Raw genomic sequence first — 27,488 nt, 5'->3', positions numbered from 1 at the left:
TCATTAGGAGAGGCTGTTCTAGTAGTCAACAAAGTGAAATAATACTTGTCACAATCATTCTTGATGCTTCTAATTCCCAGAAATTTCCTATTTACTTGAATATTGCAGGAATCAGGTAAGAAATGTGAATGTCTTTGTTCAGCACTTCACATACCTTCCCACTCAGTCTTCAGCCTATTTTCCTATTTTTTGCTTAGCTCTGTTCAAGGTTTCAGCTCAAGTGCTTACCTTGCATTTGTACCTTTCTGTCTTTCTTCCTGCTTCATCACTGGTATTTTTTTTGCTCCTTTTACTACTTAGCTGTCTTTTCAATTGTCTTTCACAAAAGTTGACATGAAAAAGAAAAGGCAGAGAAACTCCTCTACCTTAGACAGATTTTCTCTTGAGAGTGAAGTGTACCAGGGAGAAGTCTGTTATTGTTCCAGATTATCTGGCTCTACAGGAGAACTTAATTGTTCCTTTTTATGACTATTTCAAGTGAAGGATGTGCCATACTGTTATGACACATAGAAGGTAAAGTCTAAATCCATATATTTTGCCTAAAAAAAAATCAAAGATGAAAATATACACCACTCTGCCCCTGTGTAAGGGTTTGTTCCAAGAGAGACAGTAATCCAGCAGCCTGTATTCTTTTGTTCTTTCAACACCAAATAAATCTGAAAGCTTGATTCTATTTACAAAAGTTTTATCTTTCAAAAATATAAGTTAAGTTCTTGTGCTTTTTGTTTTTCAACAATTCCCAATCAGATTTGCTAAGTCTAAATATAAACAAGACAAAAAATTTCTCTCCAGAGCCAGCTTCACAGACACAGCTGTGATCTAACTGAAATTTAATACCCTGGCCAAATCGAGGCCTGCATGACGCACTTACAGTGCAATTGTTCTCATTTGCTTTGTACTTTCTCTGGTGAAGACTCAATGACTCAGACTTAATTAGCTGTTCCACAGATGATACCTGAGCAGAAAAAGCCCACTTCATTCTCCCAGAGATTAATTTCTCCTGACTGTAAGAGCTACAAATGCCCTGAGACTTTCAAAAGAAAAGATGTGTAATAGCACTGTCCTGAACAAATTCCACTGTGAGTAATTGCTCTGTGTTAGCCTGTGCTCTGCCTGTCCTTGTTTGGACCTTGCAGTGTGTACCTACATGGAAACAGAGCTGTCCTTGTGGTCTCCATCCTTCCCACCAGCCAGAACAGCTGCAAAGCAATCAGAACTCCAGACGCTGGCAGAGCAGAGCTGAAAGTGAAAGGTTTAAAGCAGACAATTTGCTGCTTTTCAGTGCAGCTTTTCTAACTGCTCACATGTGTTCTAGGCTTTTATCATGAATATCCATGATTCTCCATCATTAACTTCAATTTTTTTCTTGGCAGCTCTTACTCCACAGTCAAAAATGATCCAGAACTGTGATGGTTGCTTGAGGTGTGTTATATTCAGAACTGTTATGAATTCTTAATAATGCTGAACATTAGAAGAATGAAATTATTAGGGCTAGATAGGAGGTTTCTGAACATGTTTATTTCCCTTGTGCTGAAATGATAGCCATCGTGTACCAGTTATGAAAACAAACTAGCTTTGATCTCCATGAGGATGGTTTCCAGGGAAGGGGTCTCCTTGGTAGCCTGGAATTCAAAGTGAGCATGGCAGGAACTCTCAAAATCAAACTTCTTGTAACGTTCCTCCAAAATCAAAGATTCCCAAATCACAGAATCATAGAATCATAGAATGGCTTGGGTTGTAAAGGGCCTTAACAAGCATCCATTTCCAATCCCCTGCCATGGGCTGGTTGCCACCCACCAGATCTGGCTACCCAAGGTCCCATCCAACCTGGCCTGAGCACCTCCAGGCATGGGACATGCACATCTTTTCTGGGCAATTTGTTCCAGTGCCTCATCACCACCCAAGTAAAGAATTCCTAAATGTCACCAGTGGATGTAATAGTAGGCATGTTTAAAATATCATTGTGCAAAGTCATCTGTGATAAAAGGGCACTATACTTTGCAAAACATATCAGCCTGTCTGATGGGACGCAATGATCTGCTGCAGCTCCTGACACAATGGCTACTGTAACAGGTCTGTGACTTTTTCATTTCACAGTCTTACTTCCACAAGTGATAACTGGAAATTTGCAATTGCCTAGCAAATGGCTTCTTATGCCTATTACATTTAAACAACAGAGGAAGGGGGATTCAATATAAAAAGCTGGTTTACAACCAAGACAACAAAGAAGACAAAAAGAGTAAATGCACAAAGAGGAAGACACTGCTGCTGTGCCTAGCAGTCTTGCTGATTCCAGAAATCTAGATGAAAACCTTCATGGCAGGAATCATGTTATGGATCAGGAAGGAAGTCATCTGTGTGCTCGAGCTGCCAGGCAACAAGATGGGCTGCAAACAGGGTTCATCCAAGAAGTGATCCGCAGAAAACAATGCAACAAAAAAAAAAAAAAAAAAAAAAAAAAGATACTAACTTCAGGAGGCTTGGGTTCAGTCCCCTGCACTTGGCTCTGGCTTCTCTGGGAATCAGGAACACGACTAAGACACAGTCATGCATTATGGAGGCACACAGCCGTTATCAAAAAGACCGTGTTCAAAAGAAAGTGATGCAGGGACTTGCCTTCATCTATCATGCAGAATTTATGGGTACAAAACAATGTCCTTTAGGCCTCCTCAACACAGACACAATTGGAAAAGTACTTAAACCTACCTAACAGTGTCTGCATAATGAGTGGAGCTTGTGCTATTGCTGTTAGAATTCCACCTCATGTTTTAACTCTTCCTATGAGAAGGCACAAGTATGTATTAAAATATACAGTGAAACTTCATGGCTACATCTGGTGGTGACCCACTCTGATACTGTCAGGAGTCCAGGCTCAACTGCAAAAAAAGTTTTGTGGTTATAAAATAGAAAAATAAACCAACCTGTTTAGTTCAGCTTCATGAGGTCAAGATTAATAAAGTCAAAAAATCAAGACAGTATTGTTCAAAGCAGCCACACTAAAAAGCAGAACGTGGCTAACCTTCACAGATCAGAAAAGAGCAGGGAAGGGGAAAACTAAAACTGAACCTTCTAGAGGTTTGTAAGTATTAAATCTAGAGATCTGAGGAAAGTGAGGTTTTTCTTTTTTACACTGGATCCCTCTTGGGACTTTTTAAAACCTAATTGGTATTTAGAAGATTGATTATCTGAATGTCATAGGGGACAAGGACTCTGAATAATCAGGTAGATTTGCATCACAATTAGGTATTGGAAAGCAAAGCTTTGTGGAGCATTTTATTGAGGTTTGAGTAATCAAAGATGAGTTGTAATGACAATAGAGATACAGTTTTGTGTTTTCATGCCTTTCCTTTTGATTTCCTAGCCACATGTCAGGTGCAGGAATTGTGAATATTGAGAGTTGAAGCTTTCACTGCAAGGAGGAAAATGTTTTCAGTTCTCATGAAGAGAGGGCTGTTTCCAGCGCAGGTTTCATCCCTCCCTTGCCTTCCATGCAGTTAGCCTCTAGTTGACAGTGTCTCCTACTTCTTATTAATCCCTTAAAATGCTTCTTCGAAAGGGAATTTTACAGCAATATCGTGGCTTCGGAATCTTGTTTCTAAGCTGGTTTTTCCTTTCAATAGCTTCGTTACAACCTGTGCAGGCCACTGCCTCTAGGTCAGCAGTTCTTGTCCTTCTTTCCCGTGTGTTTGCTTCAATCTCTGCATGATAAATGAGAGCCTCACAGCTCCCCGTGAGCAGAAAGCAGATACGAAGGCGTGCATTGCTCACGTCGGTCTCTTGGGCTGCGCGACAGTTTTCTGCAACTCTAATTAAGACATGGACTGCTGTTACACCAGGATGCGGACCAAGCCAGCCCGGCGTATTTTTGCTTTTATTATGATCGTTCCGATCAGCACGGCCGGCCTCCGCTTCGCTTTGCTGCCCTCCAACGGGTGGAAGAGGCGATCCCTGGCGGCCGCGCTCCGAGCGAGCGGTCACATGAGGAGCCCCCGCCCTCCTTCCCCCGCACCCCCTTGCCGCGAATGGCACGGCCCGGATGCGCTTGTACGCAAGGAGGGTGCGGGCGAACCATTGAGCGAGGGTGGGGGAACCCGGCAGCCGCCGGCCGGGAACAGCCCTTCGGGCGGGCGCTGCGCTGCGGTGCGGCGGGGGGAGCGGACGTGACAGGCGGAGGGCGATGGTGGTTCCCCGGGGACAGGAGCATCGGGCCCCGCAGGAGGTACCGCGGCCGCGTCTCTCCCCGCTTCTCCCTGGCGGAGAGGCCCGGCTTCCCCCGGCCGCGCGCCGTGGGGCCGCTCCCGGGGCTTCGTGCGGCGCTGCGTTGTGCTATGGGGCCGGGGGGAGCCGGGCCCGGCGGCGTCGGGGCTCCCTTGGGTCAGCCGTGCGCCGTGACATTGCTCGGCCTTTCGTGCCGGAGAGGCGGGGGAAGGTTTTGGGAGAGCTGGTGGGGAATGGGGGGGGGTGGTGGGGTGAGGGGTGTCTGCAGCGTGCGGTGCCCAAAGGAGGGCCCACTGCCTCGTGTCCCGGTTTACCTGGCCTGCCTGTGAGCCCTGGGTGCTCCCTGCCTCCGCTGGGTTCTGTGGGTCACCGTCCCTTATCATAGAAAAACAAATTAAAAAAAAAAAACAACAAAACAAAACAAAAAAAACCCCTAACACTTTTAGGGGAGCACTGCCTTGGTAAGGAATACCCAACCTACCCCTAGCAAAAACTACATGAATTTTTTTTTTTTAAAGCCATACTTCGTCTAAAATTGCCTTGCCTGAACTGTGGAAAGCCACAACAAATTATCTACTGGTTTTTCTCTAAGAACGAATAAATAAATAAATAAGTAGATGTGGTAATGTGGGCTGGGCTGTCATGTGAAGGCTGAAATTGAAGGAAATGTACCTAACTGAGAATAAATGACCTGTGTTATGGCCATTGGGACAGGGTGCAGACCAGGAGTTTGGATAGGAGAGGCAGATTGTAGTATTTAAATGGGTGGGGAAAAGAATGTGGCATTTAATCCATGCATTCAGTACTTCTTTAATATTTTTCACTGAAACAACCGAGTTAATGGCAGCCCATGGTTTCTCTAACTTATCCTATGTTTAGATATTTAAGTCTGGAAAACATTCACAGGAAGTATGAGGGGAGAAACATTGAATGAGTGTTCTGTTGCTCATTTGTCAGGTTGAAACAAGGGAAGATGAGGAACAAAACGTCAAGCTGACAGAAATTTTGGAACTATTGGTGGCTGCTGGGTATTTCCGAGCAAGAATCAAAGGGTTATCACCCTTTGACAAGGTGAGACTAATGCATTATTTTACAAAAACCTTTTTGTATATGTGGATTACGTTTTTATTTCAAGTTAGTTTAGCAAGTCTAGGGGACTCTTTTTCAAAAATAAAAGACATTTGCAACATTGGCTTTGCCATTTAAATGTGTCTGCACATGAGCCCTTTTCAAACAGTATGCACCTCTTATGTTTTGTAAAACATTTTTATGCAATGAAGTCTGTCTTAAAAGAGACAGCTGGATTCAAACTAATTGCTGATATGGTTTTCTGTGCATGTTACGGCTTAAGTTTGAGTCATATGTAGGGAATTCTGCACCTCTGTCAACTGCAGCTAAAACTACTAGGAATACCTGATGTTTGGAGATAAACACTTCTTGTTTTTTATAAAAAGCACAATAATTTTTAAGTGAGAGAGATTTGTAGTGAGAGAATTTGTGAAAGAACAGAATGGTTATTTTAGTGAAATTATTTTGGGGCTGTTTTACGTATCTGTAAAATGTCATGTGTATCAAGCATTCATTGTCCGAGGCAGGAAGTATGTGATAGTGACAATGAGCAAAGTTCAAGCTGAAAAGAGACTTCTGAATTGTTTTAGTGCTGACACTGTGAGAAGTTCCTGCACAGAGGTTTGAGAGGAGTTTTTTAAATGGACACTTCTGTTTTCTGCTGTTCCTTTGCTCATAGCACAGCTATGTTTTCCAGTACAGCTTCAGTTTCTGAGAACTCCATGGCATTACTGATCTTAGGTGTTACAGAGGCTGTGCACGCACACACAAAGTACCAAGGAGACAGCCTTGGGGTGTAATGCTGCTTTTCTGCATAGAAGTGTATGCATCAGGTTTATACATGCCTGAATGCAATTGCAATTGACAGTGCCCAACTTTTACAAAGCAAGCATTGCTATTGAAAACAACTGGCTGCTAAGATGGAAAGAATACTGGTTGTTTGTCAAGAGGGCTAATTAATCTTAGAAACCTTGTAAGTATGATGTTAAGTTTTTCTATGTTTTAAACTGTTCCTTATGCTTATCATATTCGCATACATTTAGGTTACATTGGATATGTTTGCACGAGATTGTCTTTCAGTACTTTAGTGTTTAATGAAAAGTTGATTAAATGGCCAAGGAGTTTAAATATGCCTAAGTAGCTCTAGGAACAGGGTCTGAAAATGTTCTCTACAGAGTTAGGGATGTACATGACCATTTTTATACTGCACACATAGCGCTTGGTGTTACGAATGTCAGCATTTAGGATTGTAGGATATATTTGTTTCTGTCTCTTCAGGTTCCCTTGGCACTAACCATGCTGTTGCTCCTCTGGTAGGTTGTAGGCGGTATGACGTGGTGCATCACTACCTGCAACTTTGATATCGACGTTGATTTATTGTTTCAGGAGAACTCTACTATTGGTCAGAAAATGTAAGTTGTTGAAATGGCAACAGCGTTTTGTTTTGTTTTGTTTTTTGTTCTAAGTAAAGAAGAAAGGATAGGAAGAATTATCTGATATTTGCCTGTTTGTAATGAGGATTTTCAGTCAAAGTTTCTTCATTTTCAAGATCACTAACTTTCAAAACATTCTGTGGGTTTCTGGGATACTCAGGCTGTGGTTCTATGAACTGTAAAACCAGAAAGAAGCTTATTGTAAATAAAGGCAGTGTTACCCCCTCTGGGCTGCTGTGCTCTTACGTATCCCTACTATGCAGCAAAAGCATTTATGTGGCTGAATAACAAACTGGATTGAGAACTGATCCAGCTTAAAACCTACCGGAAAAAAAAAAAAGGAAAATAGTTTTAACATGAATCAGTTACTGGCTCCAGGTTTCTGTGCAGCTGTACAGATGCTTGTGCTGGCACAAGGGATGATGCAGAGGCCAAAGCAAAGGACAGAAAGACCACACTGCTGGAAACTGGAAACTGTGGAATGCAACAGTAGAAGACCATCCTTGAGTTCCCTGTGTCTGCAGAAGTAACCTCTGATTCCTCTGTCTGATTCTGGTTTGCAACTATAGGCATCAGCAGACAGAATCTAAAGCATGACATTGTTGCCAAAACAGTTACCTATCCTTATTGTGCCCTAATGAGACCATTTTGTTTCAGTATAATTTCTCATGCAAGGAATTCACAGGGATTAGCTGGTTTAGGAGTATTTAGAAAGGCTGTGAAAATCATTTATGAGAAAAATTATGAGAGAGAGAATCAATTCTGAACTGCATTATTTCTTTGTGTTTCTGTGATAAGAGCTATAGTTAAAGTTCGTGGAAAGTAAGTTATATTTATAGAAGAGACTTACTTTCTCCATGTAGTTGGAAAGAGTCTGTACTGTTTTCTCAAAAATCATTTAGCATTGGCAAGACTTTAATGCATTTAGAAATAAAGATTTGTTGTTACTCCATTAAATTTAGAACTACTCGATCATCACAGCTACATAAAGCAAAAAAACACACAATTAAATTTAGACGAGCGATGAAGATGGTAGTGGTGGGTTTTCCTGTTCTGGGTTTTTTTGTTGTTAGCTGCCAAGAAAATGTTTCTTACCCTTAAGAACAGGAAATAATTAAGTTATTCTTAAAATGTTCTTTTCTCTCTCCAACTGACTGCATGTAAAACTGGCAAAACAAAAACCAAGCTTAACTCCCACAGCAGCAGAAATGATTTATTTGTGTTTTGTAAAGGCGCTATTCCAAGACTCTAGTCTGTCTCATCCCTCTTCTTCCTCTTCATTTCTGTCAGAGTATCAGTTGTCCATCTGATCTGAGCAGTACAGGATATCACTGAAGTCGGTACTGGGCCACTTAATTGTTTTCCTTCATGGGAAAATCTAATTTCTCCACGTTCATTCTTGATGCTGACACCTGCTTTAAAATGCAGTGTAGAGTATGGGCAGCAAAAAAGGCCTCGCTCTACAATGAGGGATTTTTTTGGAAGCAGAATGGTGTTCTTGTAGGTGGATCCTTTGTTAGAGTAACCTTTTCATTTCACCAGATTGGAGTGAAATAATTGCTGGTAAATTCAGTTTTATCCACTTCAAACCACAACCATATGAACTGTACTGTTCTTAGCAGTTAGGTGTAGTACATATTTGTACTCCTAAACTTTCAGTAATGACATTGGGATAATTTGGCAGTTTTATTAAACAAATTTTTAAGTCCTTAGAAGGGATGTTTTAGTCTTTGAATGCATATCTTTTACGGAGTATTGCTAAAAGACAGCATACACACATAGAAATAAACACTGTATCTAGCATTTTGTATCTTAGGTGAGCAATTTCATCTGAAATGACAGGTGATTTAATCATTGCTGGGGAATTTATAGTGCAATGTAGAAGTTACTTTCTAACTGAAAGTTAGAGCTGTATGCAATGGAAGCCACTAGAGGGAACTTTCTAACTGCTAATTGTGTTTGCAAAAATAATTGGAAATTTTCAAGAGAAAATTGGGGTACGTGTGCATTTGTGTTCATCTGTTTTTGTTTGGTTACTTTTTTTTTTTTTCTCCTAATAGTGCCTTAACTGAAAAAATTGTGTCAGTATTACCAAAAATGAAGTGTCCTCATCGTTTGGAACCGCATCAGATCCAGGGTCTGGATTTCATCCATATATTTCCTGTTGTACAGGTAATAATTGTGCTATGTATCAATACTTTGCTGAAAAAGGCCATAAAATTTGTGTTCAGACTTTAACAAGGTTCCATACCATAGTACTGTTTGTCTCTTTATTTAACTTTGAAATGAGTAATGATAGAAAGGTAGTTCAAATGAATGCTTTTGAAGAGCTGAATGGCATTATAGATATTTAGTATAGTATAGTATTAGTGTAGTATAGTTTAGTATAGATTATAGATAAGAAAAACACAGATACTGAATTCTTTGAAGTGTCTCTTGTGGTATTTGTCTGCTTAAAAGACCTGAAAGACTGTATGAGTGGAAAAATAAATTCCTCTGATGTGACCTATTGCTGTGTGTTTGCTGAGCAGCACTGACCACATGCATGCTCATAGTTCTCCATTTTATTAAGATTCAGACTGACATGTGATAAGTTCCATTTACATGTGGTATCTTAAGAATGCTTGGTATGTTATTATCATTCTTCAGACTTTAACTTCATCTGCACACAAAAACGTATTCCTCATAAAAGGGGAAAGCGGAGGCAGTCTGGCCAGGCTTTATCTCCTTTCCTCCTTCCTGTGAAAGAGTGTAGGAAGCAAGAGTTTCATATAAATTCCAGTTTATAAGAAGTAAGGAGAACTTCCTGGTTTTCTTATCTTGTAGTGAGAGGCTCTTGAGGGAAATTACTCTTAACTCTCTTTCCCCCAGACATGCTACTAGTACACAGCTTTCAAGCTGTAATCTTCCTGCTTACAGAGGTAAACTATTTTGTCAATGTGATTTTGTGCTTCTGAACTTCTATCCTACTGGTGAAGAAAACCTACCTCAGATTAATTTCTTGCCCTGATCAATTTGAAATGATAATAATTGGCTACATATATTGTATAAATGACATCTCTCACAGGAAGAATAATTCCTGTCCTAAAGTGAAAATGTAAATTATTACTTCTGCTCCAAAAAATGTAGCACCAGGTATTCTTTTCTCTTAACCTCCTTTGTCCAAAATTTGATTTAGGATGTTACTTCTGGACACTCGGTCTTAATTGCTAGTACAGCTAATCCATGCTTGGTCAAGAAAGTCTTTCTTGGTGAACGTAAGTTGTTGGTTTAAAAGATCATTTTCTGGAAAAGTGGCTTTCTGTCATTTTCTGGAAGGCCGCAGGATCTTAACAGGCCTAAGACACCACGGCTTATAGGAATTGTGTATTTGATAATGGCACTTCACTCAATTCATAGCTGTTTTCAATATTTACTTACTAACTATAAATCACAAGGCAGTCCTCAGGTGATACAGAAGCTCTTTCCTCTGCTTAGAGTTGTGTTCCAAAAGCTTTTGCACTGTGCAAGCTAGTCCAGTGAACTCAATAGCAGGAATTTAGCTGAATCTTTCTGAATAGGAAGAATTAAATTGTCCTGGCTCACTGCCACAGGCTGTAAAAGATTTTTTTCTTTTTTAAAAAATGGGGGAAAAAAAGCCTTGAAAAGTCAGAACCCAGTGAGCAGATATGGTGAAGTTCTTCTGAGTGAATTCTGCTTGTGTTTACAGAGAAAAGTACATACACAATCTTGTGTGAAGGTGTGCTTTGCAATTTATAGCCTATATTTTGAGCTCTCTTGTTGTCAGCGTGCTCCCTTCCCTTTTGTGTTTATAGTGCAGAAAACTGGTTTTGGCTCAAACTTGAATCCCAAGTTGGATCTGATCTCTGATGTGACCTCCTGCACAGGCTGTCAACAGCTCACAAGATTTATCTTCTCTGACAGTATTTAAAGTGTACTTGAATCTCCTGTGGCTTTTTGTGTGGTCTTATAAATATCTCAAGAAATGTTTTTGTCTTTCGCAGGCATATGGTTCTTGAAAACTTCATAGGCTCAAAGTTGCATTGTTTCACAGTGGAGCTGTAGTTTGTGAAAAAGATCAATGATCTGTAACAGGAAAAAGTAGTTGAAATGTGTAGAGTCTACATGTAGTGGCTTCTACCTGGGGCAGAGCCAATACTCATGAGGTCACATCCTAGTGGTGTGCTGTGGACTAATGAGAAAAGACAAATTCTGTGCTGGGCCCTAGCACTGAGAGCCCAGATCTGTTCAGCTTGTGATTATGTCCAATTCCAGCCCATTTGTCCCCACTCTGCTCACCTGGGCTGTGAACCGTTCAAGCTTGCTTTGTAGAAGAATGTCCACAGACTATGTAGAAGCTACCTGGACTATCTTTGTTTCTTTTAAAGTGTGCTCCTGAAGGCATCTTTGGAGTAAATAGGGGTATACCTGCCTGCATGCAGAGTATAGTCATCTTTTTGTATCTGTGCTGTAAGCACATTACTTTCTGGAACCAAAGGCTGTGCCATAAGTAGTGAAGCAGAGGGACAACCCTGATGGCTCATATAGCATAGTAGTGTTTTGACTATAGAATGTGATATAATTTTTGCTGGCTGATAGAATGGATGTCATGGTCTGGTGAGTTTGAGCTACACTGACTGTTCCATGGTATAAACAGAAATGCCAGAAAACTGAAGTTCCACTGTTTTGTGTACTACTGTGGTTTTGCTCTATATTATGGAAGTACAATGTTAATAATGTTTAACAAGTAGTAATGATGAATACTATTGAAAATCTAATTACTTAGTATCCTGGTCACAAGTACATTGTAAAAGTGTGTTACTAGCTAAAAGTGTGCTACTGTGAAGTAGTAGCTTCCTCCTGCTAGGATATAAAGTTTCTCCAACTCATATTATTAGAAGGAATAAGGAGGGCTGTAGATCTTTTGGGGGAAGTCAATTATTGATTTCCTTTTTTTTTTTTTTTTTTTTTTCTTCCTTAAAAATGTAAGCTAAATGAATAATGCTGAAAGTGATACATGCTTATTTGCATTTCAGAGACTCATCATTTTTCTTTTTGGAATACATTTAGTTGAGATGCTAATATTTGGATCACACAAATCGATCTTGGTAGAATTCAGATGAACTTTACTTGTAGTTGTGAAGATTTCATGGTGTTTATAAATCAGTTTGACAGCTGAGAATTCCTAGTAGTTGAAGCTTCAGTACTTTCAATACTTTCCATACTTCTTGTAAGAAATTAATTAAAATATAAAAGCAACTCAGTATATGAGAAATTGCACTACAAGCTAACTATAGGGGAAATCATGAAGGAGCATAACTAATTCTGCAATACTGTTTAAAATCACATACATAGAAGTGTTTTGGGGGGGGGGGGGGTATCAGGCCCCATACCAAGAAGTGTGGAAGGGGAGTCAGTTCAGTCTTTAGCCTGTTGAGCCCCTCTGTAATGTGAACAGAGTGGCTCAGAAGTGGTTTGTGTTGTACAATATAAGAAATTCAGCAGAATGAAGGTTGTTTAGGTGTTTACAATGTGAAATTACCACTGCAAGGGTAGCCATGTGATTTCTCATAATTTCTTATTAGTTGTGTGATTCAACCTTTCATTCCTCTCTTTAATTCATAGAGGAATTGCCAACATGATGCTTATACAGTAGCTAATGCTGGTCTTTATTTATCCTTTTATTAGGAGTAGGTCCTTCAGTTACCATCTTCACAAATAAATTTTCTTGTTTGTGTTTTTCTTTACTGTATTAAAAACAACTATGCAGCAGTTCAATGTTGGCTGTTGTTGTCTTCCTTCCTTTTCCCACTGATGCAGATTTCTTTTTCAGTGGCTGGTGAAACGTGCAATAGAAACAAGGGAAGAAATGGGGGACTATATCCGTTCTTACTCTATATCACAGTTTCAAAAAACTCATAGACTTCCAGAGGTAAGACAGAAAATAGTTTGCTGTTCTGTTACAGTATGTAGAATGCCTTAGTGCATTATCAGCATCACAGCTCTGTGAAGTGTTCATGCCAACTTTCTTTTTCTGTAATGTAGTAATGAGATCCCCTAGAAGGACTAGGCTTGCATAAATGTCAGATACTGTATAAGCAGAGACCAAAAAGACTGCCACTCTGGATACAGTTTTAAAGATGTGCCTACCTAGCAGATGTGATGAACAAATATTTTTCTGCTATAGGAAATCACTAGCATTTCAGCAAACAATTGGTCAACTCAGAAAGTATTTGACAAATTTGTTTGCTAAACTTATTACAATGGTTGAGATTAAGTCTTCATTCCTGGTATTTTTAATCACATTTTAATCATATGTCTTGCAGGATGATGAATTTATGCAAAGAAAAGAGAAGGCTATCAAAACAGTTACTGATATCTTTGTAAGTAAATTATTATTATTTTCTAATGATCAAGAAGCAAGCAATTTTAGTAATGAGTGATAGTGTTTGGTTTAATTCTGCTTGAAGCATCTGCTTCTGGATTTTCTCCTGAGAAGCTCCTGTGCTGAATATCATTCTCAGGAAGGGTTACAGAAGACAACACTTGATGTTGGAAACCTTTTAGGTACATCTAGGTAAACCACCAACACAATGCAAGGTGTTCCATGCTATCAAACATATCACAAGGTTGCTTACAGGTTGTTCAGCCTTCACTGGGCTGTTTGTCTGAAGCCATCAGCAACTGGGCTTAATTTATTTTGAATTTTATCAAAATGGCAGTGATGTCTTGAGTTTAAATGTCTGCATTTCAGACCTTGTCATTTTTACTGTTTGAGTTAGCAGTGAAAATATACACCATGCTTCGGGGAAGTTATCTTCAGGTAGCAAATGTTGATTTGGAAAGATGGTATCCATTGGGTTCTTCCTCCTTCAATCCAGATCCTCCAACTCTGTTTATATATTTGAAAGCTTTTTAACAGATGCTTCCAGGATGTGTCATTGCCTCTTATCTGAATTCAGATGCCTGGCTAATAGCTCAAATTTCTGTCCTTGCTTGCTCTCTTATTTTTGCCAGCTTGCTTGCAAACGTGTTTTGAGAAATGATGAGAAATGTAGGTGTGCTTTGAATAGGGCACTTCCAGGAGTCTTCCAGAAAGTGGTGAAAATGCTGTTCTTCTGGGAAAATCACTGCTATTTCAGGCAGCTCCTGCCAGGTGTTTTACACTCTCATTTGTGGACAGAGGTGTTAAGTGCTGGTATGATGGGCAATGTGATCACTTGTTCAGTGGACTGCACCAGACAAATCATCTTATTCTTTTGTCATATTTTGGAGGCATTTATTTTTCCAAATGAACTACGTGAGTACTGCTGAACTGAATGTTATGTGGTTGAATTAATGTATGTTTTAAAAGGGCGTTGCTGTAAATGTCCTCAGATGATGACCGATGTGTGATCTCTCACTAATATGTTTGAATAATTATTTCTGCCATGACAGTTTTAATTACAGGCATTAGTTATTATATATAACAACATAAATGTTGTTACCCATTTCAGGATGGTGTTTTTTTTGTTCTTGAGATATTTTTGTTTGTCAGTTTTGTTGGATTGTTTGGGTTTTTTCTGGGGGGTGGAGGGAGTTATCTCCATCATAAATGGGTGTGATTGTTTTATCTGTATACCAGTGTAACCTTCTAAACAGAGGGAACAGAAGATTAATTCATGAGATCTTTTAAGGTATCAACACATGAGTGTAGTCCAGAGGAATGTGGAGAGTGAATTTTAAGGGGAAAAGGCACACAAGCTTTCCTGTCTGTCTGTAGAAACTGGAAGGAAGGATATGATCTCAAGACTTCTGCAGGTCACCTTTAAATTGCCTTACAATGGAATTGGAAGAGAAATCAACTTTCCTGAAAGAGAATCACCATGTGTGAAAGATTAGGCTGTTGTCTGAATTCATCATTAGACCGGTGCTCTAAGGACCTGCCCTTCTTTACTCAGAGGGACAGTACAGTGTGATTTATGGTCCCAAGGTTAGAAAAGGGAATATTAAATATCAGTAATGGTTATTACAGTAAGTACTGCCGTAGAAAAGTGAGTGTCTATTAAATGGAAATTCTCTTACAGTGACTTTGTTCAAGTACTTGATTGGCTAATGCCAAGGCTAATGTTAATGGTACAGTGGCTACACTTTATATACAGTATTTTGTACCACCATAAGAGCTATGACTTTCATTGCTTTTCTGTGGGTGTGCAAATGCATGTTGTGGGAGTTTCTTCATGGCAAAAGGCTTGTTGATGTCACTGGTAAAAATGTAACAATGTTTGAAACAAAGATGACAGAAATTCAAATTGGAAACAAGTGAAAAATTGTGAAGAGTAACTTCCAAATTCAGGAGAAATTTGCCAAGGAATAATATTCTGATTTGTTCAAAATCTCTACTTTGGATTATGGGTCTTTGAAAGAGGTTGAAAACTGGTTTAGCAAGGTTAAAGTTCAAGAACTGTAGAAAATAAGTTTGTGTTGTATACAAGATTATATCAAGCAAAGCATAGTCACTTTTATTTTCCTTTGCAACTTCTTGCATTGAATCATTTGTCCTGCATGAATAGAATTGTTTGAAGCTAAGCATATTTAAAAAAGCATATATAAAAAGCACAAGCTTCAACTCCATCTTTTATTTTAGTTATGTGTTTGTTTTAACCATTCTGAGCCTGGCTCTTGAGGGGTTTTAAATTATTCCAATGTAAAACAAACAAAAGGAAATAAAGCTGTTGCTTTTTGTTGTTGACTCTTTGGTAATGATGATGAAGTTTTTCTCTGCTGTGGTGGAGGTTGGAACTCCCTCTCGGGGGGGGAAAAAAAAGGATGAAAGTAAATGTCAACTTGTGGTGTTCCATGAATCCTTGTTTTGTTGATGGATTGTCATCCAGCTCTAAGATCACCATAGGATAATAGCACGAGATTTTAGCAAAAAGATTTGTTAGGATCATTTTGTTCCTTAAATGGCAGTAGGACCTGCTTTAGTTCTTGTGACTGGATAAATCTGTGGTGATTGTGTAGATAATGGTTATATTTAATTAATATCATTACAAGTAGAACTGACTAGTAAAAGAGGAAGGATTCTATACCTTGGCATTAGGTAAATTGTAGACCTTTCATTACTTTTTTTAGTAGATTTGTTGTGTTGTTTCTCATTTTTCTTTAAAATGTGATTAAGGAGAAGGTCGAAGAAATGATGTTTCTTGTCAAATAAATCGTTCTAATTTCTTTAAAATGTGGAAAAACAGATTCTGTTGCACATGGAAATGAATTTAGTTTAACATTTTGTGTAATTCCAAAAAAAACCCCAAGAAGTATCAGGTGTTGAAGTACACTGAGTTTGAAAACAAGCAATGTTAAAATGCCACTATAAGTAGTAATGCTTTGCTTATTTATTTATTCAGTAAAAAATGCTTTCTGCGAGCTCTGACTTCATCCACTGTCTTGTCTGACAGGAGGTTTACAAACCCCAGAGAAAATACAAACGTCAGAAGGGAGCTGAAGAACTGGTAGATGAGGAATCAAAGGTTCACGCTACACTTCTTGAATATGGCAGGTGAAAGACTTGGTTTGTTTGAGGGTTTTATGTTGTGTACATTTAAACATTGATTGTGTTTTATTTTTAATTCTACTTGAGAATCAAGCTTTCAGATATAGTCCAGTCAGGTTTCAGACTTATTTTACTCATCCTGTTCCCCTGTGAACTCTATGCTATATATATGTATATGGACAATGAACCATGTTGTACCACCATTGGGAACCCATTTTCTGACTTTGCCCCTTCAGTGAGTTATGTTTATTGAATGTACTTATTCTTTGCTTCTTAAAAATGGCTTATGCGATGATGGCAATACTGTTGAATGTTTCTATATTAAAACAGCTTTGTACATATTCTGTGGGAGGGTGATGCTCTGTCACTTTGCCTACGTTGCTAAGCTTTAAAATGCAGAGAGAACTTAATGTTGGTGAATTCTTGAAAACTTGGAGTTATGCTGTCATAAAATAGGACTGAATTTACCCCTTAAGTATGAGTGTTGAATAAATGGAGAACAAGTGACAGTTACACTTTTAACTTCGAGCCATTAAAGGCATAAATAGTCCTGCTTCTGCAGTAGTTAAGGAATTAAAGAGATGTAGCTGTGATCTAGTCATATAGAAAGCATCGCTCTTTGTGACTGGCATGCTGTGGGTTTAGTGCTTCATAAGTGTGTCTAAGTTGCTCATCTCTAAAATTCCTTTCTACCTGATTTTTATTTAAGATAGTATTTCTCAACTAGCAACATAATTCAAATATCAATTTCGCCTCTCCAGAAAAAGAGGTAGAAAATTGTGAGTATATCTTTGAGGGTCTGAACACTGAGCTTCACAAAGAAATTACAGTTTCATCAAAGCACATAAGACTGTTTTTTCTGAGGAGTGTAGATTGTACTTACAATTCCTAAGGCCTTTCTAGAATTCAGAAGCTAATTGTTCAGGATTAAATTCTGACTGAGAGGAGAACAGCCCTTTTGCCCTTTATGTCCCAACATTGTAAGAAGAGTCTAGATGTACAAATCATGATGGAAAGAGTGGACTGAGGTGGAATTGCTCTGTAAATATGCTGTAGTACCTGCTTATTTCATTAATGTAAAGAATTCCAAAACTAACGTGAGCCTAGCTTTGGATGCTAGTTTTGTTTAATGAATCACTTTTTAGTGAATCTTATCAGTAAAAACTGATAGAAATTTAATTTTTTTGTGGAAATTGGAGACAACAATGTGTTTATTTCATGTTACTTTTATTCTTTTAGGAGGTATGGATTTAGCAGACAAGCAGGAAAAACAGAACAGGTGAAAAACTTTTAAAACATACTTAAATTTTTGGAATAATTGCATTGCTTTTGTTGGAGCATTGGTTGCTGTAAGATCTTAAAGATACACAACATCATATTTCGGGTTACACAATTGACTTGTGGGGCTGGTAGTTCTCAGAAGATTATGGAATAATGGATCTGTGCCAAAGATGTGTCTAGCCAGCCAGGGACACTGTCTTGAAGAGCTAGAATACTTATGAAGTGTGAAAAGGCTGTCATGAAAATGAAATGATGTGTGAGGCTGTTCCAGTAGCTGAAATGTTTCCATAACTGGAACATAGTAGATCTGGGTTTTTTTGTTGTTGTTATTTTCTTTTTTCTCCTTGCTGTCTGTATTAATACTTTAGATTACTGGAATTAGATTTAATATTTTCTTAATTTCTCTTCAAAAGACTGAAGATAAGAAAATTATGCTACCCTCAGGGCTTGCAGCAGCAGGAAAAGCTGAGCCTTGTGATGAAGATGACCTTCGGGCAGCTGAAGAGGTGTGTCGTCTGTCTAAATAGGCATGGATGAAACTAACTGTTGGGGAGGGAAACAGTTATCACTGCTCTCCTCTATCATTGTCATTCGCTTCAGGAAGGAAGATTTCTGTGCTTGCTTTTCTGAAGAGAATATGGAACTTGAAGTCAGTGTCCCAGAATTAAATGTTTATTGGTATTCAGTAACAAAACAGTAAATTCTGCTTTGGACTCTGAGCATTTTTAGGAGGTAAAGTTTTGGGTTGATACAGGGAGCTGCAGGCTAACTTACAGTATGTACTCTTATAAAGAGTTTTTCTGTATTTGGTAGTTTCAGACACCTCTGAATTAACTTTCACAGATTTACTATCCCATTACATGCATTAAAATACACGTTATGTTATATTAGTTGTATACATCTGCCACTGTCAATAGTCAGAGATAAGTTAGGTAATAGAAGATTTGTGTAATACCTGTTGTTTTATCCTAGCTTCGCATTAAAACTCTGATGACTGGAATGGCTGCAATGGCAACAGAAGAGGTAAACAATGTCTAAAATTGAGACAGCTTTATTTAAATTGTGGTTGGTTATGTTTTAGCAGTCACAGTTCATATTCATCATCAGTGTTTCTACTTTGTCAGGCTCCATAATACATGGATATGATGTACTGTTATGATACAGGGGTGAGGATATTCATGCAAATTTTAGTACAGTTTTCTCCAGTCTTGAATTGTTTTCATTCTGGGAAAATGGAGCAGTACAACATTATCATTTTTGCACTTATTTTCTAGTTGTCATTCACTCTTTATGGTAATTATTCCTAAAATCAAGTTGCTTGTGAGTCTGAAGTCTTGGAATTATTATGCATTTAAATGTTCATGAAGAGAGTGCATGTAAAGATGGTTGCATTAGGAAGACAGTAATTCTTGACAAGGCCGATAACGTAATCCTGGTAAAATAATTGAAACAAGTGCCTCTTTCAAATGTTATTTACACGGAGAATTTAAGGGGAAAGATGTCACAGTGCAGCTACCTGAGATACAGTATGATCTTATTTTATTCATCTTATGAAGACAGCCTGCTGAATAATCATTTTATGGGGGAAGAGTGGAGGAAAATTGTATGCATTTCATGGTATTTTTCGAAGTGCTGATAAATATTAGAAACAATACCATTAGAATAACATGTTTGGAAAAAAAACAACTGGCATTGTGTTTTCAGTTAAAAGTCCTAGTTGCCTGCAGTAAATCTATATGTAATGGAACTTCTAGACTGCAGTAATCTTGAAATTTCTTTGGGTGAGAGGAATGGGAAGCAATTCACATTTAAGATTTGCTTCAGTTTATCATGATATCTCAGAAAAAAAGGCATTATTTTGTCTGATCTCAATGTTGATTGAAATGTTCAGAGCATGGTGAAATTGCCCTGTGAAAAGAACAGGCAGTTCCAAAACTCTCAGTATTTTGTCACTTTGATACAATTGCAGGGCAAGTTGACAGCAAGCACAGTAGGACAGATAGTTGGACTCCAGTCGGATGAGATCAAGCAAATAGTGTCAGAATATGCTGAAAAGGTAAGTGTGTTTCCTGATTAAGGTTTACCAAGTCGTGATTGATAGCTTGTTAATTAAAGCTTCCAAATCAGTTGCTTTGATTGTCTTAAAACAATGCTGTTTTATATATGCTGTGTATGACAGTGCAGTCAGGATTCAGGGAAGTATTTCAGTTAGACTTAAACATACATAACCTTTTGGCAGAGCGTGTATTTTTAATTACATTCACAAGCATCTTGGGTGTTAAGCAGCTTCTTAAACTTCTTTAGGGATAAAGGGCCTGTGCCCTTATGTGTTGAAATCAGAGATGTAAACTCAATGCTTTTTATAACGTTAAGTACAGAAATAGTTTGTTTCCAATTATCACTTGTTCTGGATCTGTCATTCTCAATCTAGTATTATAAAAAAAGACAAATTTTTATTGCTTTAAAAGTCGGAGGCGTATATTAGCTCCGCTCACTGTGTTCATCTGTGATTGTTTTCTTTACAGTAATGTGAGAAGAAAATCTAGCTCTTCAAGCAATTAATACATATAATACATCACTGCCAGTGATGAGTTATAGGTTGCTCTTATTTGTCCAATAGTCTTCTCATATTTCTTCTTTTTTGTTGACACTTATGAGGTATGGAGCTTTCCCATTTGGGAGATAAACCCTATAACTCAACAGAGTCTATATCAAATTCTTGGCCTTTCTTTATTATAAAAGATTGGAAGAACAGAAGTCCAGGGGTCATATTTCAATGTTACATTTCTTCTGCTCTGAGAGAAGGCAGCAAGACCTTGACTATTACAGTAGAACAATGATTAATACTCTGGGAAGTAAGAACTGATTCAAGTCAAGCCAAAAACATATCGCTTTTCAAATCTACTGGATTTGAAAAGAAAAAAAAAAAAAAAAAGGTGTGTGCATGCATACACCAGGAAAGGAGAACTAAGGATGTTACCAAACAGCTTATTAAAGCAACAACAGCACTCATGTACTGTTCTAATAATTTTAACCCCTTGTAACTATTCATAGTCTGAAGAACGGAGGAAGTGCTTGTTTGTCTGTCAAAGTCTTAATAGAATCCACAGGTGCATTTCCCGTGAAGAGAGCTGGCAAGCAGAAATCTAGATCTGATTTTGCCATTTGTTAAGACTGTTCTTACAAGATTGTATTTTTGCTGAAGATCAATGGATGCAGCTTTCTGCTCACCCGGTTAGCTTTGTAAATTCAAAGGAATGATAGCTTTTTATTAGCCCATCCATTGCAGCTTTTTAAAGCATAATTATTCGAAGTAGCATTGAATTTTACTGTTAGAGGGATTATCCCTCCGATCATTTACTGATATTCCCATTCATAGAGGAAGCTTTGAGACCTTCAGTGCAAGTTCATAGAGAGGAATGCAAAAAGTATTGATCTACATTCTTTGTGGATTTGACAGTAATCTCAATTGCTTTCCTGTTTTTCTTCTGATCATGTTTATAAAACATTGGAAAAACAGTTGATTCAGATTGAATTCTTCTAGCAGGACGTAGAAAGTACAGTGAGAAAAAGCTGTTCCTTCTGTGTTTTCATCACAGCGATTTTTACATTACAAATAATGCCATGTGAGAAATTATTTCTAGTAGAGAAAACCTAAATATTTTATTAATGCTATAGATTTCTACTTCTCTTTCTTCTTTTATCAGGGGCATAATTAAAATTAATATGTGCATGGTAGAAATGAGGAGAAATAGAGGTATGGCCGCACTTCATACACTTCCTCAGAAGACTTTAATGAATTTAACTGGAACTATGTGTTGCCAAGGATGTTCTATATGGATTCATATTAATTTTTTTTTTTAATTATTTTTTTTTGCAAGATCAGTCTCAGACTGGTTTAGCTAACATTTCTTTCTCTCACATTTCCAGTTTTCTTGGTTTGCATGTAATGTGTGTACTGCCCATTCCAGTACCTGACCACTCTTTCAGAGAAGAAATTTTTCTAATATCCAGTCTGAACTTGAGGCCATTCCCTCTTGTTCTATTGCTAGTTGGGCAGAAGAGGCTGACCTCCACCTCCCAGCAAACTCCCTCCAGGGAGCTGTAGAGAATAAGGTCACCCCTGAGCCTTCTCTTCTCCAGACTGAAAAATCTCAGTTCCCTCAGCCATTCCTCTTCAGACTTGTGCTACAGACCCTCATATCTTCATTGCCATTCTCTGGATGCGCTTCAGGGCCTCAGTGTATTTCTTGTAGTGAGGGGCCCAAAACTGAGCACAGTGTGCAAGTTGTGGCCTCATGAGAACTGAGTGCAAGGGATTGATCAAATCCCTGGTAATACGGGAAGTAAATCTTGGTGTGTATCTTTTTAATATAGTGTTGCAGGTGTTGTTTAGAGGCATTATTTCTTTTCCTAATTAGGTGGAAAGAAAGTACGCGAATTGTTAGGATAGATGTCAGAATTAGATGTCAGAATTACTTCACAAAAGTAAAATAAAAATAAATAAAAGCTTAGAGAGGTAAACGTAATTACCTCACTGAGTATGTCATTGTCATTCAGTTTGCTGCATCTATGCCAGTGTTTCAGTATCTAAAGACAACTGTTGGATGCTTTTTAGAGTTCTGGATTTATGTATTGAGGTAATCTCCTGTTCAAGAAGTTGAGGAAATACCGTACTGAAGCATGCTCACACTGAAGCAATGCTGCTGCTTAAGAGGATCTTCAGCATGTTTGGATTTGTTTGTGGTGCTGCTGTCCTTGTTTAATAACCCTAGTAGGTTTAACTGTATTGCTGATGCAGTATACTACAATTAAGTAATTATTGCAGTATTGCCACAGCACCTCACTAACTTAAATTACCTAATCTTTTCGGATGTAATTTAGTTATTTGACTGCTTTCTTACCTTGGTGTAATAAGTCATTGTTTCTGTTGGACCATGGGACACAGTTCTTGATGAGGAATATCTCAAGTGTGCTCCAGTTTGGCATCTCCTTAGCTACAGTAGAGGCAAAAAACATCGACATGAGGTTCAATAGTCTGTTACTGTTGTTTATTTTAGCAGTCTGAGCTTTCTGCTGAGGAGCGACCAGAAAGGCTTGGAGCTGCTCAGCAACACCGAAGGAAGGTGGCATCTCTGAATAAGCAGATTTTGCAGAAAACCAAACTCCTGGAAGAGGTAAGAATTGTGTGGGGGGATCAAAGAAGAAAACATGGATAAATGTGGGGGATGGCAGGAGAGACTAGTAAGTGATCTTGGCAGTTGTGGGTGAGTCTTGCAGCTGTTTTATGCTGTATTCTTATAATCCTGAAAGCAGGATGGATCCTCAGTGTCTGAGATGTTCAAAATCTTTTTTTTTTTTCTGGAGCAGATATTTTTGACCTTCTGCAAAGTTGTAGCATAGTGTAGCTGCTGAAGTAGTAACACAGAATATTCCTGTAACTTGGTGCATGCTGAGCGGATTACCTTTTAATTTCTGGTGCAAGTCACTTCCTTTACCCATTTTCCTGGTGTATGCATAAATGTATTTGCTTCCTTTCCACACACTACTGAGAAGGCTGCAGTTTGCAGTGGAGAGAAAATGAGCTTGTAAATCTCTGATAATGTACTGATAAAATAGCGGAGTCCTTAATTAGAAACCTATTTTTAGTTTCCAGATGAACTTTGTATCCACAGGAATACATAAATATTTCCTTAGTCCTGTAATGCTCTTTGCCATTTTAGCAGTTGAGGGCCATTGAATTCTGTGTTGGTTATTTTCAGTACATAACAGTCTGTGTTACGTTTTTGTACAGAAGGAAGTACTGGCAGCTGTAAGCCAAATATAATTCTTTCATCATTTTAGTAAAGTAAAAATTTCCTAGCTGATCTTCTTTTGCCATTTGCCAAAGGCAGCTTTTGTGGGGTAAGATAGAAGAAGCTGAAATCAGTGGTAGTCAAGACTTCCTCTTAAAATGTGATTGTGAAATTCTTGTTGCAGTACTGCAGTAAGTTCTGGCAAGAGTTCTCCTATCAAATAGTTCTTTAATTTTTGTGTCAGTTTTCATGAAATGTGGACTTTGGGCTTAAATTAGGATTTTTTTTAACTAGCTCAAATTTGGCCTATTGGTGAGAAATATAAAAGTTGTAATATAAAAAAAAAATAATGTTCTAAATTTCCCTATGGATAAGAATGATTAAGGTGTTTGGTCACAGCTCCATGTTGTGAATGGCAACATAAAACATCAGGAAAAGAAGTGAATCAGAAAGCCAAACATGCATTTCTTTATGTGCAGCACTTCTGCTTATCTTTTCTACCCCTTGTCCTATTTCTGTTCTTTCTGCTTGTGATGTTACATTAAACTTTAAGTACTTTAGAGAAAGGGGAGCCTACAAACAGGAGTGGAATCAACTCTCTGAAAGGGTTGATAAGTGCAGGTCAAAGGGAAGTGGTTTTAAGTTGAGGGAGGGGAGATTTAGGTTGGATGTCAGGGAGGAAATTCTCTACTAGAGAGAGAGTGGTGAGGTGCTGGAACAGGCTGCCCAGAGAGGTTGTGGATGCCCTGTCCCTGGAGGTGTTCAAGGCCAGGTGGGATGGGGCCCTGGGCAGGCTGGTCCAGTATTAAATGTGGAAGTTGGTGGCCCTGCATGTGGCAGGGGGGTTGGAGATTCGTGATCCTTGAGGTCCCTTCCAACCCTGGCCATTCTGTGATTCTGTGTGTGTGTGATTCTGAGTGATACTAAGCTATCTGACAAAGTAAAATAGTCTGTGGCATTTTGGTAACTCCCTACTTAATGGATTTTCCATAGTTTCCCAAAATAAAATCAAATAACCACTTGCTTTATTGGTATGGACAGTTCTGTGGTCTCATGATGTTTTTATGTAAGTCTTGAATCACCCTAGCTTATTTGGAGAAGTGAAAAATGGGACTCTCTTTTTTGCCTGGAACTTGGCTATCACAGCCAGGCGAAATAACTTCAGCAGAGATTCAGTCCAATAAGTTACAAAAGGGATTCCAGAAGAAAAGTAAAAGCTGCTGTTCATTCTAGGATCTAACACATCAAGAAGGACGGGTGGAAAGTATTTGCTGCTAGTAATTGTTCAGATTACCTAGAATGAAATGGACTCGGACAAGAAAATACCTTGATTGTGATGATTTGCCTGTTGTTTAACAGATGCCCATTATCAGCATTTCAAATACTGCTATTTTCTGTAACAGATGAAATTAGCATGAATTTAGAATCATACTCTGTTCTTTCTCCTCATAATAGCTGCAAGCTAAATGTGCTGATCTACAGGCAAAATGTACTGAAGCAAAAAAGACATTAAGCGAGGTAATCTTTTTTTGTTTTTCTATGCACTTACTCTAGCTGAGAATTCTTTTAAGAAGTTTTATGTGGAGGGATGTATTAAATGGGAAAGCTGATTGATAACTTTTATGTTAAGAAAGTTTTGAGTTTGTAAATTTCTACTTTTCTGGTCCCAAAGAAACTGATTTGATTTTATTACATTACCTAGAAAGGGAGACCTTTTTGTGATACTGTTATGAGGATTACTATTAATTACATTTCTTAGGTCAAGAGTTACAGTGAAAAGCTGGACAAAGAACTAGCAGCCTTAGAAACAATAGAATCCCAAGCAGACTCCAGGTAAGTTTGCATGTTCTCCTTTGTAGCTTTTGAAGTTATGAAAAATGATGGTTTTAAAATGTCATTCGTTATGTCTTGCTTTTTCCACCTAAGCAAAGGATTATTGTTTAGAAAAATAAATTATCTAGCTTCCTTCCACTAGTCAGAAGATTAGCAAGTAATTAATTCAGAGTGGAAAAATCTCAATCTGTAGTTGAAAGTAATTGTAGATATTTAAATAAAGCAAAAGCACAAGTAACACTAAACACGCATTTGCGGCCTTCCTATTTTGATATTCTTTATACTTGAAACCTTAATCTTGCATAGATTATATAGGGTGCTCTCTCAAAATTTCCACAGTAATGAGATTAGAATATCACAAAACTGAGGTAGTATCAGATTTTTTCTTTGTACTTCATGATACTTGGATTTTTAATTTACATAGACTTTAAAGTTGTATAGAACTAAGCCTGTTCTGATGTCTTTTAGTTCTCCATCTGCTTAAATTAGAAATGAAGACTAATGCATTTTTGCTTGGTCTTCAAATTTAGTGTGTTACAGAATCTGCGAACTCTGGTAGCCATGAATGAAAACCTCAAAAGCCAGGAGCAAGAATTTAAAGCACATTGTAGGGTAAGTTTTAGTTTCTTAGAAGACAATGCATTTACAACTCGGTAAGCAAGCATAATACTTTCTCCTGTTCTATCCTTTCCTCCCATTTCCCCCATTCCATCTTCTTAGATGAGCCAGCAATGACCTGAGGAGCCCAGTGTCAAAGTGAAAATCTTGTTGAAAGCCCCTAGCTTTGGAGCAAACCACTAGAGATACAAAAACTGAGATAAATCTGTTACAGTTTCCAGAGTAGCGTTTCAGCTTGGCTGTTTAATTGTAGTTTATTACTGCTGTGTTTATGGGCTGCCTAGAAATATGATCAGAGAGATTTGTTTTCATTCTCATCTATTTAAACAGTAGGGGATGGAATTTAATGGAATGAAAAGAAGTGAACAGGCATACTGCACTCTGGTAGATACTGAGCACAGAAACCTCGTTTTCTTATACAAACATTTTGGAAAATTCTGAAGAATTCTGATGGAAATGACCTTGCAGCTAACTTTAGGTTCATTCATTGTTAGGAATAGCATGCATTGCAGCTCTGTGTCATGCTGTTGCTGTTGTAGTATTTTTCCTTAGTTCCTTAGTTTCCTTACTTGTTTCCTTAGCTTTTCATTTTCTATGTCACTCATTGCATGTTATACCTAGCAGAGTATATTTGCAAGTATATTTACAAGTAAGAAATAAATCTTTTCCTGTGTTTGATAAAAGTAGATATTCAATTTTATGTAATGAGTTGTAAAGCATGCTTAACCCTGGGGGCAGGGGTTGCTTTTGGGTCTTCAAAATTTTTGAAGCGTGTTGTCAGCACCACCTTTGTTACACTTGTATGATATCAAGCCTCCTGCCATCCCCTTTTTTAGAGAGTAGGTCTCAATTAAAAGCAACATAAACTCTTTATTTTTAAATAGGAAGAAATGGAGCGGCTTCAACAAGATATTGAGAATTTGAAAGCTGAGGCAGCAGAAAATGGGGAGGATGAGGTAAATAGCAAATGTGTGAAGAGCTTATTTTCAATTTGTGTTTTAAAATGCTGTTTTATGTCTTTCTGACTTGGGCGCATTCTAGTTAGGATAAAAAGACCTGCTGCAATTTCTGAACAATTCTGTTCTCCACCACTGGTAAAGCCACAGTTCAGGCTGGTAAACAATAAAGTACAGTAGAATAAAAATCACCACAGTATTTTTCATTCTTCTTGCTACAACGCATGGGGCAAACTCATGTGTATTTTTGTCTCTTCTACTTTTTTTTTTGTAGTATCAGAGAAGAATCTCTGGGTGTTGTATTATGAGCAGTGCATATTTACAGCGTAAACAGGTCCTCCTCAGAAAATACATTTGTTCTGGAGGTCTTTTTTTTTTTCCCCTTAAGGTGCATATGTTTGAAGGATGGAGGCACAAGTTTTCAGTGGCTCAGAACACTGCATACGTTAGCAGCTGTCTGAAATTAGGTGTAACACCAGTGCGACCGAACTGATGTCAATGAATAATGAATGAACAGAAAATGAAACACTCAATTGTTTCGATGAGTAAACATTTGATATATTTATGTGCCAGAAATCAGGTAGATTATGGGTTCAGTGATGCTGCTGTCCTTCTGAACACAGCATGAAAAAGTGAAAATGTAACTTAAATATTTAAAGAAGAGAAAGTGATATATGCTTGTTGCAGGAAGTGTAGAATACATCAGAGGGTTTGCCTTCTGTCTTGGGCTGTGTTTATCCTTATCCTTCTGGAC

At 38.1% G+C, this 27,488-nt stretch overlaps 1 protein-coding gene across 4 annotated transcripts in view; it reads left to right on the top strand.

Moving 5' to 3' along the window:
* The window catches only part of CCDC93 (coiled-coil domain containing 93), a 66,652-nt gene that overhangs the window by 28,848 nt on the left and 10,316 nt on the right, over positions 1–27,488 (top strand). For 3 of the 4 annotated variants that reach the window (XM_048952461.1, XM_048952460.1, XM_048952459.1), the window contains 16 exons: positions 8–115; positions 5,176–5,289; positions 6,604–6,698; positions 8,780–8,891; positions 12,553–12,651; positions 13,046–13,102; positions 16,157–16,257; positions 17,491–17,530; positions 17,946–18,038; positions 18,505–18,555; positions 19,502–19,588; positions 22,593–22,709; positions 24,783–24,845; positions 25,087–25,160; positions 25,691–25,772; positions 26,663–26,734. In XM_048952461.1, the coding sequence (XP_048808418.1) occupies positions 6,616–6,698; positions 8,780–8,891; positions 12,553–12,651; positions 13,046–13,102; positions 16,157–16,257; positions 17,491–17,530; positions 17,946–18,038; positions 18,505–18,555; positions 19,502–19,588; positions 22,593–22,709; positions 24,783–24,845; positions 25,087–25,160; positions 25,691–25,772; positions 26,663–26,734 (1,131 nt within the window). In that variant the 5' untranslated portion in view covers positions 8–115; positions 5,176–5,289; positions 6,604–6,615. Of the gene's footprint in view, positions 1–7; positions 116–4,050; positions 4,220–5,175; positions 5,290–6,603; positions 6,699–8,779; positions 8,892–12,552; positions 12,652–13,045; positions 13,103–16,156; positions 16,258–17,490; positions 17,531–17,945; positions 18,039–18,504; positions 18,556–19,501; positions 19,589–22,592; positions 22,710–24,782; positions 24,846–25,086; positions 25,161–25,690; positions 25,773–26,662; positions 26,735–27,488 lie in introns of those variants that run through there. The other variant, XM_048952458.1, reaches the window with a different exon arrangement.

This window comes from Lagopus muta, chromosome 8 (genome assembly GCF_023343835.1).
Source record: "Lagopus muta isolate bLagMut1 chromosome 8, bLagMut1 primary, whole genome shotgun sequence".
NCBI classification, from domain to species: Eukaryota; Metazoa; Chordata; class Aves; order Galliformes; family Phasianidae; genus Lagopus; species Lagopus muta.
Note: the sequence above shows the minus strand (reverse complement) of the source record. Positions and strands in the feature narration are given on the sequence as shown.